The 20,348-nt window shown below is 37.5% G+C and overlaps 1 protein-coding gene across 4 annotated transcripts in view; it reads left to right on the top strand.

Moving 5' to 3' along the window:
- NECTIN3 (nectin cell adhesion molecule 3) overlaps positions 1-19,794 on the top strand; it is a 111,353-nt gene extending 91,559 nt beyond the window's left edge. Inside the window, exons 7-10 of one of the 4 annotated variants that reach the window (XM_061628098.1) lie at positions 6,776-6,914; positions 9,070-9,154; positions 17,371-17,579; positions 19,352-19,791. In XM_061628098.1, coding sequence (XP_061484082.1) covers positions 6,776-6,914; positions 9,070-9,154; positions 17,371-17,547 — 401 coding nt within the window. In that variant the 3' untranslated portion in view covers positions 17,548-17,579; positions 19,352-19,791. Of the gene's footprint in view, positions 1-894; positions 3,737-6,775; positions 6,915-9,069; positions 9,155-17,370 lie in introns of those variants that run through there. The other 3 variants (XM_061628099.1, XM_061628097.1, XM_061628096.1) reach the window with 3 other exon arrangements.
- Positions 19,795-20,348: the final 554 nt, after the last annotated feature.

Genomic DNA, 20,348 nt, shown 5'->3' with positions numbered 1-20,348 from the left:
ACCAGAACCTTGAATTTAGCCCGCTAGCTAATGGACAGCCAATGCAATTCTTTCAGCAGTGGGTGACATGTTGGCAATACCTTGTCTCAGATAGCAGTCACGCCGCTACATTTTGCACCAGCTTAAGCAGTATTAATGTCAAGTAAAGATTTTATGTGCTGTTTCATCTTTTAAGTATGCACACTCAGTAACAGAATAACCTACAACTTTAGCATCAATTATTAGACGGTTCACTAGATACTTTTCATAAAAATTAAGATGGTTTTCAAATGAGAAACTAATTTCCTAGTTTTTTATTTGTTCCACCAATTGTTTGTTTTTAAAAGAAATTCGCTACTCAAATTAAATGTTTCTGCTGTACTAATGAGAATTTTGGAAACATTGAAATGCATAACAGACTCTTCAATGCTTTCATTTTTAAAAAAGTTATAACTATAAAATAGAATCATACCGTCACACATATTGGGGGTAGAGATGAAAATCATATCTGGCTAACTTTGGCATGCAACCTTTAGTTTTTCATTCTCTAACAAAGCTGAATATAATATTTCTTTCACTCATTCTTAACTCTGACTTGGAATATAAGGAAAGGTTGACCTCAGCTGATGGCATTCCTCCATGTTTGCTCTAAAACAGCATGGAAACAATTGTTAATGACATTGTTAGAGTAAACTATTTTTCATACTTCAATAAACTGTCCAGAAGGTGTACATTACTATTGAATTAAGTCCATTCCTTCTGCCAAAAGTAATGGGACTAAATGAAGAATGAAAAACTATGTTGACGTACACTTACTTACTCATCACCTGTGCTTTCTTATCAGCTCTTAATTTAGTTTGCATTGACATTCTCTGCCTTTTCTGTGTCTTGTGTATCTCTTTGCTCTTTCATTAGATCCTCCTACTACTACCACTTCACCACCCACGATTCCATGGCTTCCTTCAACTGATGGCATCACAGGTTTAGCAACTCAACCAAAACTAAAGCTTTTTCCAACACCATGGCCAGAAATGCAGGAAGACAATTGGGGCACCGTCATCGGTAGTGCAGTGGGCGGGGCTCTTTTCCTGATACTTGTATGTGTCTTGGCTGGAGTTATCTGGTATAGGAGAAGGAGGACGTTCCGTGGTGACTACTTCGCCAAGAACTACATTCCACCATCAGATATGCAAAAGGAGTCTCAAATAGATACCCTCCAGGTAGAGGATGTGGATTCTTATCCTAACAGTGTGAAAAAGGAAATAAAACATCCAGTGAACAGTCTCATAACTAAAGACTACTTGGGAGAATCTGAAAAAACAGACTGGAACAAAGTAGACACTATTAACAGGTACCAGGACAGGTATGAAAGACCAATGGATTACTATGAAGGCGGAACACTGGGAATGAAATATTTGGGTGAAGAATGTTATGATGAAAACGAAGATGACTTAGTTTCACATGTAGATGGTTCTGTAATATCCCGAAAGGAGTGGTATGTGTAAAGACCACTTTCAAGTCTTGACTACATAAAGGCTCCTTCATTAGCTGATCACTTTGATTGTTTATACTTTTTCTTGAGGAATACGTTTTTGAAGTTGATTTTCAAGCTTTTTATATTCTAACTTGACAATTGAAATGTAAAAACCTCATTTAAATGTATTGAAGCTGCTTTATGATTTTTTTCAATGCTGTACTACTGTCTTTCACAAATTTTAATATAGTGCTTTATTTGGCCTATAGCACAAAGTAAGAACCAAGTGCTAAGTGGAAAAAAAGAAATTGTTATAAAAAGTTTGAATTGAAGCAACTGTCTTTGCTTGTGACTACAAATATATGATCAAGACCTATCTTACTAGAACCTTTTGATCTATAATTCTAGTAAAAGGTAACATGAGACTGATTCAAATACAGAGCTGATCTAAGGTACTTTGTTTACAAAATATTTTTTATGACATGTAATATTCTGATGGCACAGTTTTTTCAAAGCTTTATTTTTAGGTTTTCTGCACAGAATTTAATACCTCTACATTTTTGAGCCTTGCCATTTAGATACTGTAGTGGGTGGTACCTTTTACAGATGACTCGTTGCACTGAATCTGCTGCAATGGACTTTTCAGTGAACAAAGTCTTGCAACCTAACAGGAACTCTATATTTTTACACTGCATTTTATTTCCAAGCACTGGAACATTAGATTCTGAACACTTTAGTTATGTTTCCAGACTTGTCTCTTCGAGAAGATTTATTAAATGTTACTTTAACACAGACAGTGTACCCTATCCAAAAGAAAAAAAGAAATGTTCAGGAAATACTAGGTTTCCCTTAGCAGTCTATGGAATGTTAATTAAGCACAAAGCTAGAATTGCATTGAGTTGAAACCCAGATGCAACTTCCATATTTGAACGAAGATTCATTTTAAGAAATAAATTTCTGGCTTCCACAGAATTTGATGGTACAAGAAGTGTTTGGGCTGTTTAAAGAAAAAATGGCTAAAGAACAGGAAAGCTTTAAGTATCTTGTCAGCATATGTCACTCTGGCAAACAATGCATATTGTGAAAGAGAAGGGTGAAAAGATTCATATAGATGCCAAATGATTCAGCTTAAATAGAAAATATACTAGCTAATGGTAGATCTCCTATGAGGCATTTTGAGAAATTTATGCTGCTTGAAAAGAAACTGAGTGGTGCAGAACAACTTTACTATTAAAGTAAGAAGTTAATACATTGGAGAAGCAAATATACACAAGAAAGGGGGTTTGTTTTTTCTGAAAGACATAAAAGCTGTGCTGTTTAAAAATACACCATGCATCTAGTTGTGTAGAGAATGCAGTACAACCAGTAGGAACCCAATAGTACTTGTAAACAAACATGCTTCTAAGCAAGTCCCATTAAAAATCTGTGGAGACCTTCTGTTTAAACATGTTCAAAACTGAAATGATAGATGAGTGTTTGCTTCACATTAAGAGAAACTTATTTAAAACATTTGCATAAGAAATATTCCATGAATTTGGTAGCATGTGTACACATGAGAGTAATACTGTTTAGTATTTCCCAATAAAATTTTGAAGTAATATGAGTACATCACATAATGACTTGCAGTATTTTAGAGCTTTTCAGTGAGTACAGTATCTGTATTAAGGTGCAGCTGTGACAGCACACTGTGACTTGGTTGCTATGTCTTCAGAAATGTAATTGCAGTTGAGTATTTATAAATACATGAAACTGGTTTTCTGCACATCTCTATCACATTGATAAATCAAGTGGTTACACTATTTTACTTGACCAAAGTCTGTCTGCGGTACATTTGGAAGTAAAATTAAACCATGCTTGCCTGTGAACTCAAGTGAGTTTTGATAATTACTTCATGGTTCTGATCAATCAATAGCTGAAGTGCTTACTTCAGTTAGCTTTTGATCAGACTGTAAGCTAGCTGGTCCTAATTTGTGTCTTGTTTTTTTAAAAAAGATAGCTCATGGTCTTAGGAACATCTCCATTGTAATGGCATACTTTTCTGTAAGCCTTCTAAAAACCTTTCTTGTAACACTCAGATTTAGAAGCAAGTACCTAATATTCTGTGTTCTTTATTATAACTTTGTTAAAATTTGATCAAGAGCTTTACAGTTTAATACGAAGAGGTTCATAATCGGTTTAAGATGTTCAGTGTTGCAGTGTTTTTACTTAATGTATGTTTGGTGTAAATAGAAAACTGATTGTAAGTATTAATAGTTGTGTGAAATAAATCTTTTGTTAAATTAATTTCTTGAATGCAGGTCATATGCACAAATCATTGAAAGGCATATAAAATGAACAAATGCTAAAGTTATATTGAAGAATATTTAACTATATTTTGGTGATTTGAAAATTTTCACAAATGGCTTGTTGATCAACATGGCTGTCATTGAGGACAGGTTGTATATTAAACTTTTTTGCAAACCACTCACACAGTAACTGTTTATGTCCTCCATAGTCTAGTTAAGTGACAGAAAAGGCAGCAAGGCTACATTTAATTTTTAGCTATACAAAGCTTTGCCTGCTGTTTCTTCATGAAGTTGTCAGTTGTTTTAGTCTGTCGATCATGGACAAAAGTCTGTAATGTATGTATGTGTAAACACAAGTCACAGAGACTTAAATTGGTTTGGCTTTTAAATGACTGTGTGAATGTGAAAGTCCCCAAACAAATAAAATCTAGTCACAGGACAAAAATGGATAACACCTACAACTCTTTTGTAGTAATATTCCTAAGCATGTCTAGAAAACATTTGCTGCTCTAGCCACTAGTATGCCTTTAGTGTTAATGTGGGGGCAGGAGGTATACAGAAGTAGGTGTCAATAAATATGTTAACTAAATTCTCCCCATCCAAACTTCTTAATTTTGGGCTAAAGCACTAGTCTGTCTTTATAAAAGACACAGGGAATGGACTGCTGATGAAATCTGTATGTTGGCTATGTAAACTGGTAATTTAAGATAACCTTGTCTGTAGAATGAGAAAAATAGATCCCAATTTATACTATTGCATTTCTTCCATTTAGAATGTGAAGGAAATGCATAGTTATATAAATCCATATATTTATTATATAAATGCATAGAATTGCCATTGAAGTATTTGTCCACTGAATCACCAGGTAAATATTAGTAGCATTAAATAGTGTACTTGGAAACATGCATAGTTTAAAACCTGATCAGCCACCACTACTTAATTTCCAAAAATTAATAAAACAGGATTACAACTGAGCATAAACACGTGTTCAAGGCTACTGGCTGAAAATTTGTATGAGTAGTATTGGCTGTGGACAACATAGTACGAAGCCATATATGGAGGGCTGTATGCTTGTGTGATGAAAGCATACTTGTCTGTTTTGACAACGTTGCTAAATAGATGTATATTTGTGTGTGTCACGGTGTAACCATGTTTGTTAAATTAATGGTTTGGGAATTACTATGTAGTAACAGACTTCCAGACACTCATTCTCAACTAGTTGGTTGTTGCACATTCTATTCTTCCCGAGAAGAGCTGATCATGCAACTTGCATATGATTCCCAGGCAGTCTCCCATTCAGACAGTTTTCAGGGTTAGTTCTGCATAGCTTTAATAGAATGGCATTTTGTGCCTTCAGACAATTCTTTGGGCTGCTAAGTTGTAGAGCTCAGTTCCGCAGGTTGCAGTTGTGTTCAGTATGTAATAAAGCACAAGTTCACATGAATATTGATATGGGGTAAGAACAACTGAATTTACACTGGAGAAACAGATTAATAAGGAAAGCCATAGAATACTATGAACCAACTAAAGGCAGATCATACTTAATACTCATATTTGCCATGAATGTACTGCAGTTTCGGGGGGGTGCATTAGTAAAAGTACTTATGACCCAACACAGGTTAAGTTAGTTCCCCTGAAAGTAATAGCTTTTATTTAACCTTGGTTTTAATAAGATGTGGGGCCAAACTACACATGGTGGTCATATGTAGCTTGTCCTCAAAATGTTTTTGTTGATGCAGATGTGGATCTTTCCCTGCAGGATAAAAATCATCTAGTGTAAAAACTGCCAGATGGGAATGGATTAGGGAGCGCCCCACCTGCACTTTCTACTTTCAGTTTTAGCTTCTGTGGCTGCATTTTGCAAAAGGGGGAAAATGGGGGCCTTTGTGAGTAATGATTTGGAGGGATTGGGCAATTGGTGTGCAGACCTCCAAAATCCCCTTGGAATTTTCCCCTTGGAAATAACATTCTTACTCATTCAGAGTAGGCTGTTACCTGAATGTTGTTCTTTCCCACTATTGGAGCTGTCCAACGCTTTTAGCGTGGCAATGTTCTGTGTCAATGAAGCAAACAGCAGTGCATGTATTCAAATGTTCTGAGATAAGGCAGGAAGAAAAATAATAAATGCTAGAGGCATTTTCAAGTATTTCCGATATGTTTAAGCAATGCTTTGCACGTACGGGTAACTCATTTCATGCAAAAGGGTAACTTATTGACCTGCCACTAAAGGGTAACGCTCTTGCGCACCTGCCGCCGTGGTGCAGTTGTGCTGTGTTGAAGCACTGAAAATTGTGACAATTTCTGATGTACTTCATACAGTTCCCAATTTTCAGCCTATGTTGCTGAAAAAGTCAAATATTTACAGACATTTTGTTTGTTTTATGTAAAATAAAATCATGTCTGCTGATTTGTATGATAAATACAGCTTGCACATATATTTGATAGAAAAATTAGATTACTTCAGAGAGCATTGTTATGTCCAATCTCAGGGATAAAGATTAAACAAAGTTGCGTTGGTAAGTATAACTTCAGTAGCTTATGCACTTGCATTCTTAAAGCTTTAGATAACTGTTTCTAAACCAGACTGACTTTCAGTATAACTACCATTCATTTTTGTATGTTCTTCTTACACACAGTCTAAAAACAAATGATTCCATTTGTACATGAAAATATAAAACTTTACTATGCTAGGATATTTCCGGATATTGTTAAAAGTCCTTTGTCTCAGATACTTAATGCCTTGCGAGTTAATAATTGAAAAGCATTTTCATGTCAATATATTTTGCTTTCCCCATTTTTCATCTTTCACAGTTTGTTTATCTTATGTTTAAAAGTGTACATTAATACTGTGCCTCTGGCAATCATTTTTCGTATTGTATAGCTGTTGATGACTCACATGCAATGGGAATAATAAATGGTAGATTCCACAACATATTTAACCAAAGGCAGCCAACTATATTTCTGTTTCCAGAATTTGAGGAATTTTGATAACGTCTCACTATTTGAAAATCATAATGGATGCTGAATTACATTTCAGATGTTCCATTTAAGCAGTCGTCATCAGTAGCTGTAGCTGGGGCTGTAATAGGAGCAGTACTTGCTCTCTTTATCATTACCATCTTTGTGACAGTGCTACTGACTCCCAGAAAAAAAAGGCCCTCTTACCTGGACAAAATGTAAGTTGTTTTTGTTTACTTGTTTAAGTTGAAGTCTCTGCTTTGTAAAAAGTGTGAAACACTACTCGGGTACAAATGTTTTCTCCCTTTTCTCCTGCTACACTGACTATCCTACGTTAAGGCACAATCATCTGAAGTGGTAATACAAAATGGCAACATACACTACTCTAAAAATATATACCTAATCTAAGGGCCTTGGTCTGCCACAGATCAAGGAATATTTCTTTGTGTCTCTAGTGTATTCTTTTCTTTATTTAGAAAAATGTATAAGACTGCTTAACCACAAAACTCTATGATTAGTGTAAATAACATTATCAATAAAAGACAGCTAGAGCAATGCCAATTACAGCGTTAGCAGTAAAAACTAATTGCCTGTTCTGCATAAAGTTTGGGTGTTATATTTCTGTTGAAAACGGTGATGGTTGGGGGGAAAACCAAACTAATTTTGTATACTTGTGTCTATACATTGTTCACGTAGACAGTGCAATAAAGATGTAGTTAGGCTTAACAAATCATAGTGCTTCCTCTTTAATTGCTCAGTAGTCTCTGGTTTTTCTAAATCTAGCATCTTGTCTCCTTTTGTTGACTCTGATTTCAGCATTGATGCAAGTTATATTCCTTGTGTGTGTTAGGAGTTCATTGGGCATTATGGGTTTTCTACATTTGAAGCACAAGATGGAACTTTCTTTAGGAATGTTTTTCCTAAAACTCCACACCTCACATTATACCTTCATTTCAAGAGCCGATGAAAGAAGCTCCACATAGTGAGAAACTTCCACATGATTGTATCTACTAATGGCTCCAACAGTGCTACAACCACCAACAGAGAGCTCTGTTATACCATTCGTGGTTGTTCACTCATCCTCCCCACCAGCAGCAGCAAATCACTGCCTTGTGGAATAAGAAAGTCACAATGAGCCAGTGCTTGGAAAGTTCATTTTTAAAAGGACCTAGTTCTAGTTCAACCTGTTCAAAAAGGAACTAGTTCCCGTCCAAGTTTGTTCTTTTACAAAATGAACTAATACAGTTCAAATTCATCCTCTGCAATTTTTTATCAGCATTCAGAATGTCACAAGTTGTTGTAGTGAAATACAAGGTCCAAAAGTAAATCAGGAGCCAAGTAATAAGATAACTGACAAACAGAATGTCAATGTTTTTTTGGGTGTGTGTGTGTGTGTGTGTGTGTGAGAGAGAGAGAGAGAGAGAGAGAGAGAGCGCCACACAGCTGTTAAAGGCACAAGGCATCATTTGCTTTACTTGTACCTGTACTTCTCATTACAAGCTGCTCTTGTTGGAAGATAGCGAAATTCATCAGCAGGGAAGATAAGGAGATGCTTTACATCTCTTCCTTCTGATCACTTAGCAACAGTTACTAAGTTAGTGTGTCCAAGTGACCCTAGCAACACCTGTGCCTCCATATCTGCCTAATAAGTCTTAAAACGTTGCCTCCATGTTACGCTTTCTAACTTTGCTTTTAGATGTCAAACTTACTTGCTACTCCCAAATCAACTTAATTCATCTTTAGTTCACTTGGCAGCTGTGAGAACTGCTTTCAGACATAATTCAGATAATTTGGAACTAGTTCAGTGAACTTGTTCAATGGAACTAGTTCATTTCAAGCATTGCAATGACTGGGGAGGATAAGGTGGTGCTAACTTCTCTACCAAAAGTTGGAGGAGAATGTCAGCAGATGGATATAGCAGCTGTTGGAAACACTAGCTACTATAAGTATGCAGAGGCTTCTTGCCATATGGACTCATTCCCAGACTTCTGGGTTAACCGTGGCAGTTATTTAATCAATATAACCAATTTTCTACCCAGGTTCAAAATCCTGAATACGAGTCTGGTGGTAGTGCTTCTATGAAGGAACGTAGTAAAATTGGTACTTGTCCAAATTTTTCAGATCATTCCATTTATATGAAGTGCCTGTCTCCTTTTGTACAAATAATGGTCGATGTCTAATTGAATTGTTTGCACCAGTACAATTCGAGAATTTTGTCTATGTGGGATATTTACATAGGGCAATTTTACATTAATAGCATTTTCTGTTATATAGCCAAGGAAGTATCCATTTTACTGGTTTACAGCTGTAATCTAAACTTGGTTCAATCATTTCACCAGTGTGGGTGACTAAACTGCAAGTTTTCTAATGCAGGATTGATCTTCCACCGACACACAAGCCTCCATCTTCATACAAAGAAAGAGCTCTCTCCCTGTCTCAGAAAGAAATATTTCTTCCAGTAAGTTACTGATCAAATATAGTACTTTCAAAAGGAAAAGATATGCCTACAAAATGTCATATTATAGGAATTCATATTTAGAAGAGATTATGTTGAAACTTGGGCATTATTTGATCAGTCAGTTGACAAAGTATATTTCTGCTGGTCAGATTTCAAGACTACCACACTAATCCGTTTCATTTCTGAAAGAGTGTTCAACCAGACCTCAAAAGACTGACAGGCTTGTTCCAAGCTGGGGTCCTATTTTGAGGGTCAACTCTCATATTGCATTATGTATTTCAGTAAATGCAGGTGTGTCTTGTCAAGTCTGAATGGTACATGTTTATTGCATGTCCCTTTTAAAATAATTGGAAGTAATAAGTGGGAGGAATTGGATGGGTTTTTCCCACCATGAGTGCCACTGGGAATCATGGCAAAGTGGCAGCAAAGCTGCTTTTTTCGTGGAGAGGGGGAGAAAACCTTTTGTCCATTCAATGTTATGCTGCATTCTTTTAATTACCCACCCTCCCAACGTGGATGTCCATCTACCAAAATATTTTAGACTAGCATAACTCATAATATATCATATTTGGCTTTTCAGGAACCCACAATCTGTACCGTTCTTAGCTACCCAATGCTACCATTAGATTCCTCCAAGTCTATAGAAACCAGCATGATCAAGAGGGTGTGATCACTCTAGGAAACTCTACTGTTAGCCCTAACATTAATATGAGGCAGTCATCTTGCTAGCCAGCTCAGTCCACAGCATGATGGATTAAATCTTCCCCCTGTGAGTGTGCGTATTAGGGGGAGACTGTAGCTATACATTTGGCATTCTCAGCCACAGTTACTAAATTCTAAGCACCACTGTATTCTGGCTGGAGAAATGAAGACATACTAGTCTTTGGTCATGGAAGTTCTAGCCTAAGAAATCCTTGTGTTTCCCAAACTGGTATTTTTAAGCCCCTGAAATATTGATATGAAATTAAAGAAACTGCCATCAGCCCTAATGTTTCTCTAGGTAGTGTGATTGAGCTATCCAAAAAAAAGTACTAAGCATACTAACAAGCTAGTCCTGATTGACTTCTTCTTGTTGTTGTTATGTGCCTTCAAGTCGATTACGACTTATGGCGACCCTATGAATCACTGACCTCCAAGAGTATCTGTCATGAACCACCCTGTTCAGATCTTGTACGTTCAGGTCTGTGGCTTCCTTTATGGAATCAATCCATCACTTGTTTGGTCTTCCTCTTTTCTACTCCTTTCTGTTTTTCCCAGCATTATTGTCTTTTCTAGTGAATCATGTCTTCTCATGATGTGCCCAAAGTATGATAACCTCAGTTTCATCATTTTAGCTTCTAGTGATAGTTCTGGTTTAATTGTTCTAACACCCAATTATTTGTCTTTTTTGCAGTCTATGGTATGCGCAAAGCTCTTCTCCAGCACCACATTTCAAATGAGTTGATTTTTCTCTTAACCACCTTTTTCACTGTCCCAACTTTCACATCCATACATAGAGATCGGGAATACCATGGTCTGAATGATCCTGACTTTGGTGTTCAATGATGCATCTTTGCATTTGAGGACCTTTTCTAGTTCTCTCACATCTGCCCTCCCCAGTCCAAGCCTTCTTCTGATTTCTTGACTGTTGTCTCCATTTTGGTTAATGACTCTGCCAAGGGATTGATAATCCTTGACAAGTTCAATGTCCTCATTATCAACTTTAAAGTTACATAAATATTCTGTTGTCATTACTTTAGTCTTTTTGACGTTCAATTTACTTCACTATAATTCCATTGATGTCAATTGACATAGGCTTAACTTGAGCACATTTAGGTTCGTGGATCGAGCTGCCTGGTTAAAAGTTCTAGACATGATCTAATAGTCTAGGTCAGCCTTTCCCAACCAGTGTGCCTCCAGATGTTGTTGGACCACAACTCCCATCAGCCTCCCATTGGCAATGCTGACTGAGGCTGATGGGAGTTGTGGTCCAACAACATCTGGAGGCACACTGGTTGGGAAAGGCTGGTCTAGGTAGTCTAGGCAGGCACCTGCACACACTATTCAGAAGTAATCATGTGGTATCATTGAATACTGTGAAGCAAAATTTACTTGGCTTTATACTGTAAAATATCAAAGGAAGTAAAATAAACCCAGACAAGATATACTTAACTCTGATGGAGTCATATTCCATACTGGTCCATTAAGTGTTTTTCCAATGTTTGGCTAACAAATATAGACAGAGACTGACATAGTTTTGACATCCACTTGTAATAAAAAGCTGAGTGGCTTTGTATTAAACATTTCAAATTCATTACACCAAAAATTACAATTAAAAACGCAGCTTTACATATTGGAATCTATAACAAAGATGCTGCTTCACTATACTTGTCCAAAATTATGCAAAGATAAACTGCAAGATACTTAGGTTCACTTTCTGTAGTAAATGTTAAGCTACTGTTGGGATGAGGTAGTGTGGAGTTATTTGTGTGGAACTGCCATAGAACTTTTGTCTGGTTTGTTTGATTGCTTCTCATTTGCTCTAAAATAATCCTGTTTATGAAATTCCCTCAGTTTTCTAATAAGGCATGCTGTGTACATGGATGTAGCTGTATGGCTTTTGGGATTGTGGCCCAAGGCACATTCATCTTAAGCCATGGTGTCTTCTCTCTTTATTTAGAATATTCATTTACCTCCATTCACCAAAATTCCATAGCAGTTTAGAAAATTAAAATGACAATAAAAACAACAAAATAATATACAGTGCCTTGCAAAAGAAATCAGACTGACCAATGCTCTCACATTACTGAATTGCAAATGGTACATTGTAATTTTGTTCTGTATGCTATTTTATTTTGAAACACTGAAACTCAAAATCAATTACTGTGAGTTGACATTGGTTTTATGTTGGGAAATGTTTGTAAGAAACATAAAAAGAACCATGTTGCTTGCACAGGTATTAACCCCCCCCACATTAATATTTGGTACAGCCCCCTTTCACTGCAATATGTACCAGCTTTGCACACAGTGTTGGAGGGATTTTGGTCCATTCTTGGCAGATTCACTCCAGGTTGTTCAGGTTGATTGGATGTTGCTTGCGGACCACAATTTTCAACGAGTGCCATAGATTCTCAATGGGATTGAGATCAGGACTTTTACTGGGCCACTGCAGGACATTCACCTTTTTGTTCTTGAGCCACTCCAATGTTGCTTTGGCCTTGTCCTGCTGCTCAATGTCCTGCTGAACAGTAATTTCCTCCCAAGCCTCAGTTTTTTAGTGGACTGAAGCAGCTTCTCTTGCAGTATTTCCCTGTATTTTGCTCTATTCTTCCTTCGATTTCACCATGATGCCCAGTCCCTGCGGATGAGAAGCATCCCCACAGCATGATGCTGCCACCACCATACTTCACTATAGGGATAGTGTATCTTGAGGCATGGGCAGTGCTAGGTTTGCACCACACATAGCTTTTTGAGTTTTGGCCAAAAAGCTCTATGTTGGTCTCATCTGACCACAGAACCTTTTCCCACATTGCAGTTGGGGCACTCTCATGCTTTCTGGCAAACTCCAGACTTGCTTTCAGAGGTACTTTTTGAGTAACGACTTCTTTCTTGCCACCCTCCCGTAAGGGCCAGTGTTATACAGAGCTCTTGATATGGTTGACTGGTGCACCATTACTCCACTCCCAGTCACTGAACTCTGTAGCTCCTTCAAAGTGATTGTTGGCCTCTCTGTGGCTTCTCTCACAAGTCTCCTTCTTGCTTGAGTGCTGAGTTTTGAGGGACGGCCTTTTCTTGGCAGTGTCTGGGTGGTGTAATGCAGATTCCACTTCCTGATTATTGATCCAACCGGGATATCCAAACACTTGGATATTATTTTGTACCCTTTTCCATTTATATTATATTATCTTTTACTTCTGTAGAATGCTCTTTGATCTTTGTTTGCATTCAGGTCCACAGCCAGACCAATGACCCTTCAACAGTGGGTTTTTTATCCTGACAATGTGACAGCAACTTTAATGGTTCACAGGTGGAGGCTTATAGTAAGGTAATTGCATCCTCGATAGGGCAGTTTCTTTCATCTGTGTACACTGGGAGCTTCCACAGCACGGGTTTAATAATTATGCAAGCAACATGTTTGTAAGAAACATAACAAACTGAAACATAAAACCAATGTCACTTTACAACAATTGATTTTGAGTTTCAGTGTTTCAAAATAAAATACCATACAGAACAAAATTACAATGTACCATTTGTAATTCAGTAATATGAGAGCATTGGTCAGGGGTCTGATTACTTTTACAAGGCACTGTAATAGAAACTAAAAACAATGCAGCAATAACAAGACAAGCAGGGTAAAGTGGTGGTTAATTCCAAACTTGAACTGAAATAAAAAAAAAAAATCACATTGTAGACAGCCAAAGAGGAGGTTGTTCACTTGTGTCAGGAGTTCTGTTAGTATTGGGGATTCTACAAAAATGGCCCTGCTTTATGGGGAGGGCTGAGTAGCCTCCCCACAAGATGGAAGCATCTTGAGATAGGGTCTCATCAGTAGATCTTAAGTGTCAGGAGGGCCTTGCTTCTTGAAGCATGTAGTGGCTGACCCAGCAATCTCATTACGTTTGGTACCCAGCAGAAGTCTTTCTGTACAAGTAGACTGGAGCGTTGTCACCATGCTGCCTGCTACTTTTCACTGGTAACAGCTAGTGCCAGATTCTTGGTAGCAAGAGGTTATTGCTATAGTTCCTCTACTGGTGAATCCTTCTGCTCCAAGCACATCTGGGACAAACGCAGACCTGCTCCAATCATAGTTCACTTTTCAATGGTGACCAGTCTTCTTTCAGGCTTGAGATCCAGATGTTTGCACTGGTTTGGAACCCACTTTCTGCCTTCTTCTCACCTATGCAGCAAATTGTTCAGTGGTGACCAAAACTGGGTGAAATGCAAGATGCTCGAATAATAGGCTGTGTTTTGAATGAGAAGGAGACCATGGATTCAAAGAAAGAAAATACTTTTCTGAATAACAATTTCATATTTCTGCGTCCGATTCAAAGTGCTAGTTTTGGATCTTTAAAGCTTTAGCTTGGGTGCAGGGTATTTGGAGAGTAGCATCTCCTCATATATGCCTGTCTGAACTTGGAGATCATCATAATCTTCAGAAGTTCTTCTCCAGGTACCCTTGTCAGGTAATGTGTGGCAGATAGCTGTCAGTGAAATAGCCTTTTTTGTAGTTGCACCCCATTTATGGGATGCCCTCCCCAGAGAGGCTTGTCAGTGCCTGTCTTATTTCCTCATCAGGCGACAACCTCCTTTTACATTTATGTTAGCCTGTTGGAGCCACTGCTTCTCAAGGTTTCTGCTTCATCATACTGCTTTTCTCTTTTATAGTTTCAAAAGCAAACAAATTAAAACTTAGTTTTTTGCTATAGGGCAGCCTATAAATTTTGTCAATAAATAAAATTTCAAAGCCAGGAAAACCTTCCAAGTGCAGGGAAGGGAGGGCTGATCTGGTCAACCAGAGAGTTAGAACTGGGTGGAAAGATTGGCTCCAGCAGTAACGTTTCCAGTATTCTCTTTAAAAAGTAGGATCAGCATCCCTAAATGGGATCACAGTGCATTCCGCTAAGGGACCAGCTGTGCTAACAATGGAAATGTGAACAACAGACCAAACATCCAAATGAAAGGTGGTGAAGGTGGTGGAACTTTCATCTTCATTCAGCATGTTCTGTCTTCATGAGCAACAATTATCAAATAGTCATACTTTGCATTAAGAGACTGAGGTTTTTTTGAGATACTTAGCTGTCGCATACTTAGCTGAGGCATCTTTCCTCTTTTCAAAAATTGTGCAAAGTAATTCTATGAGTTCTTGGTAAGTTTTTGCAAAGTTGCAATTTTAGCACCTGTAAGATGGCTGCCAAATGACATCAATTGAAATCCAAACAGGACTAAGGACATCCCTATATCAGTGAAACTACCTGGATATATATGATATATATACATCTGTAGCTGGAAACAAAATGTTTAGTGAACTTAACAAAAATAAACTTATGCATATTGTATTGTTGCATATCTTCATGATGGCTGCATACTATCTCCAGGATCAGAGACATCATGCCACTAAATACCAGAGAGGGAACAAACTTGAGAGAAGGCTCTTGTTTGTGAGCTTTGCAGGTTGGCCACTGGGGGGAAATTGGATGCTGGACTTCATCTGATGTAGAAAGGCTCTTGTGTACTTGTTAGTACAATACAGCCAATATAGCAAAATAAGTAAAAATGTGTGTGTTTGTGTGACTACTGCTCATAATCCTTGTCAGATTTGAAATTCAAAATTTAAATTACATTTTTAATATATAAAATTCTAATCATACTACTGCATGTAGTTTGGGGTTGAACTCAATGGCTTTATAGGCCCCTTCCAACTCTACTGTACAACAACTCTACTAGCATTAACTAATCAATGTAGTCCATGAGGGCTACATCAGAGTTTGTGACAGCAGGGTACCACCAGTGTTTCCTGATAAGCATACAAAATTTGAAGAGAACATCCATGTTCCTGAACACTGGAGAGATATGTATTGGGAACTATGGCCACATATCTCCCAAGATTTTAGAGGTATGCATCTGCCCTTCACATTTGTTACTTATTTGTTTTAAGGCATTTATATACTGCTTAATCCTTAGCATTTCTAAGCAGTATGCATAATAAACCATACAGAAAATAAAACAAAATGTTTATACATTTACTGGGAGAAACACCTGTGCACCCTAACTGCTGTGTAGTGTGAAGTGGTTCAGATTATCTTTAACAAAAATAATGTCACAGTTTCAGTATTAAAGTTCTAAGGTAAAAATTCTCATCTGCAAAAAGATTACTTCACTAGGCAATATGAATACAGAGAAAATGAAATTGGTAGCTTGCACAAAGGAATACAATTCATTTATTTAAATGTAGTGAAGAATTGCTCATAGTATACAATACTGCTGTTAGTTATCTTTTGAATGGACCAAACATCATGTCCATGAAGAAGAGTGGCATGAGTTGAAATGTTTAATAATTACTCTTACGCACCTTTTTGAAGTCTTTCTTCCTTCTGCATTTATACTGGAGTCTTCCCATTTTCCCATCTTTGGAAAGAGCAAGGACAAAGGCAGGGTGGGGAGCCTTTTTCAAATCGAGGGTCACATAACCCTGGAGGAAAGCTGTTGGAGGGCACATATCCATTGGCTATGTGGCCATGCACACTCAAAGCTATTCCCTCTGGACACAGGCATCCATTTAATTCTTAGTAACTGCTCAGGTTTCTCCTTCCATTTTCTTCATAGATTTTTTTAAGTTTCTGACAGGGTTACATATTTTCTTAACATTCTTCATTCATCCTGACTATTACAAAAGACAAAAATGCAGTAATAACAGAAAAGGATGCAAACAAACAGGATTAAGTTGCTGCCCTTTGCCCTTCAGCTATTTAAAGTTGCAAAGTTCAAAATGCAGTTGCATACCAAAAATTGTGAAATGTGTGACACAAGCCTGCTGAGATCTTCTTGCAGAGGAAGGAGTTGCAATTGAACACTCTGCACGATATCATCTCTCCTCTTGTCCTGTGCTGAACTGCTGATGGTCTAGAGGAGACTTGGTGCTGAATGAAATTAATTCCTCACCCCTAACTTAAGGGCAACAAGATATTATGCAGAAACTCATCCTTGTGCTACTCAGCTTTGAAGGCCCTCTTCCTCTGTTTTGGAGAGAGGAGGTCATGTTGAATACTGAAACAACTAGAGGGAGAGGGTGACATATATTTTTTCACTGCTGCCTTTTTGCTTCTGATCACACCCGGTTAAAAATTGTGAATCAGTGCTATTTCACTTACTAGGGAAATTGTGTCCATGTGCAGAATAAATGCAAGTATTAAATGAAGCTTTTCAACTGTTACATAATACTAGGTTTTGAAGAACACTGAAAAAAGTGAATAGGCCATTGTTGGACATTAGTGTCTGTTCCTTTTTGTTGTGTTGAACTATGTTAATGCTATTTTAAATGGCATGTTGACAAATGTCCATGAAACTGAATGTATATAATATTAATATTATGAAACCAGTTAAAATTATTTAGGATTCCACAGCTACTAGCTACTTTGAGTGTTATGATTCAGGGGCATACCTTTTAAGATCAAAACAATTTAATGGCAAAGCCAAATAAATCCTTAAAAAATTATACAAAATCTATCTTTTTTTTTCAGAAGATGGTAAACTGCAGGCAATTTAGCTATGAAGATGAATGTTCCTTGGCTCAAGGTAGCCATCAGCAAATGTGCCCAGCTTTCAAGCAAACAAATGGCAAAGAATGGAGTGACAAGAAGCATCCAGATCCAGGCCATGGAAAAGTGTATATCAATTCCAAGGAGCATTATGTGTGACTTCACTTCTCATTTGTGAATTGATCATCAAAGTAATACAGCTGTTCTAATAACTGTTTTATACCATATGGTTTTCTAGTTTGTGTGGTTTAGGTTCAGTGAATGCTTTCTTTCTTTGTGGAAAAATGAGGCAAAGGAAATAGGATTAGTAGTAAAACTCAAATGTGTGGAGGCCAATGATTCTTAATGCTTTACTGCAATAAATATGTCAGCCACAGGTCTCTGTATTTTAAAATATCTCCTATGTATTTTTTATCTGTAATTTAGGTGCGCACATAGAGGTGAAATATGAATCTGTTTTTCTAGCTATTCCTCTGAATTGTTTCTTCCTGAAAAAACATCCGATTAAACCTCCTTTCCTCCCTGTAATATTTGCTATGGAAATTTCTCCAACCTTTCTCGCCCCCAGCAGCATTGGCTGCTGCTTTTAGGAGCATAGAAATTTTCAGTACAATGATGTTGCATCATGCATTTTATGATCTTAGATATTACTGGAAGGAAGAGGAGAAGGCATGGGCTGTTGCTTTCGGCAGCAGTCATGCATAACTCTAACAGTAAAAACCAGTTCAGTAATTGGTTGGTTTGTTGCTTCTTGCAAAATGCTGACAAGTGTTGCCTACTACATAAATAAGCAATGTATGTTCTTTTTTGCTAATGTCTAGGGCTAATGGAGCCTAAGTTGTCATTTGGTTCAGAAATGTCAATAGTGTCATTTAAATCAGTGGAGCACAACTGGCCCAGGGGATGGTCTGAAGGTACATGAGGCCACCACCTTGCTGAAATTAAGCAGGTCTGGGTCTGGCCAGTGCCTGGATGGGAGTCTCACTGGGAACCACATGCATGCCGTCTTGGGTTCTATGAAGAAAGAAAGGATATAAATGTAAGAAACAAACTTTTTAGTGTTGTGGGAAAATAATATTCGTTTCTCGCTCTGGCTCAAAACAAGATGCTAACAGCAGTTCAGGATAAAACTTAAAAAATAATTTATTAAAAAATAAGCAGCACTCACACCAGCAATCAGAGTGAGTGCGGTTGACCCAGACTGTCTTGTTCCTCCAATATTTATACCCCTCAGTAAACAACTTACAGGAAGCTTACAGTAGGAACTCTATATATGGTAATATTACAGTGTGTTACATTGAACTAGTTCCACCAGTGTATTCCCCGAGTCATGCTTCCGGCCATAGTGCATGATCAGCTTATATTACTAAGATGGCGGATATAGACATCCGTTGTAAGATGGCAGTGCTTAATCAAAACAGTAGATAACTCTCAAGGATGGCCCTCGAGGTGCTTTTAGTGTGTCAGAGGAATTAACCCTTAACATTAACATTCACTTTCATATGCTTGTTGCTCACTTGAATCAGATTTTCTTAGTCACTTGCTTTATCAGTCATGCCAGAAATAACAATTGTAATGTTGAAAAGGGGAGGAATGGCTTCATACACTGCAGAAAGAGGAATAAAAGTAACATAGTAAAAGTAATGGATGACAGCAATTTTAAGCTGTTTGTTTTTGTTGCATTATTTAAATGAGAGTGGGAAATGACTTAATGTTCAAGATGGCTTGTTTGGGAAATGCCTTAATGTACAGCCTAGTTGGATTCAGAGTTTCTCCTCTGTTGCCATTCTAAGTGTTATTTGTTTCCTTTGGCCCAATTATATGTTAATCCCCTAGCCATAAAGGGCTCCCATGTTGAATCATTTCATATTCATTGCAAGATGCATCAGCGAATTACTTTGCTTGCTTTCGTCTCAAATGTAGCAAAAGGTTAATTTCTCCTTCTGTGTCCTTTCATATTTAGACCTGCAATCAAATGGGGAGGTCTTACAATGCTGCCGATAACAGAGTGGGAGAAATGTAGATAGTTCTACAAGCCTACATTTCATTGGTTTCTTATTGTGTGGTACTGTGTTAAACATTTCATGGGGTTTATAGAAATGCAAATAGGCCTTTGAACAGAATTTCTAGTTTATTGCTGAAGGTAAGTAGCCGAATAAATTGCAAGTTTATTGTAAATTTGAAGTGCAAACTATATACCAATCTGTAGCTTTTATGTAAAAAGGGTAGATAAGTCAATTGTGCTTGTACAAAGCAGAAAGTTATACACGTAAAGAGGTGTAGCATGTTTTAGGTGTACATTTAGCCTACATGATGATTTGCATTATGAACGCAGATTAGAAAAATCAGTAGATTATAGATACAAGTGAATTCAGGACAGAATATGAAGTTTCAATAAAGATAAATTTGAGATGACACATTGTTGAAGATCTGGCATTCTGTTGAAACTTTAAAAACATATTTGTGTTGCTTGGAAGTGTAATACAGTACTGTTTAAACACACACAAGAACATGGCATCAGTTTGAAGAAATGTAAAAGTGGTAAATTTTCAATTAACAATTCTAAATGTGTATGGGTGAGTAGAAGCCGTTTCATTTTCTTACTCTCTCAGCAAGATTAATGGGATATAGGCAGGGTGATGGGATTGGGCATAGGTTTTCATGTGTATTCCCACCCCCATACATGGATTCATTAAAATCTGGTCTAAACCCCTTTGGACGTGGCCCCCGATAGACCCATGTTAAGACCTCCTCTTCATTGGGCCCCCTCTTTTAAACTTAACTGAATATGTGGGTGTGGCACAGGGATTTGCAGCATTTGTCACTAGGCATTCCTGCCAAAATACTCAGAAGAGTCTGAGACAAGAACCATAGGAAGTACAATTTCTGTGGTTCTTGTCCTGGGTATTATCATGCATGCTTGCATAGGGCCCCACAGAGGCTATACTGTGAGCTGTCCA

Source organism: Rhineura floridana, chromosome 5 (genome assembly GCF_030035675.1).
Source record: "Rhineura floridana isolate rRhiFlo1 chromosome 5, rRhiFlo1.hap2, whole genome shotgun sequence".
Classification (NCBI taxonomy): domain Eukaryota; kingdom Metazoa; phylum Chordata; class Lepidosauria; order Squamata; family Rhineuridae; genus Rhineura; species Rhineura floridana.
This window is presented reverse-complemented; position numbering and strand designations above follow the sequence as displayed.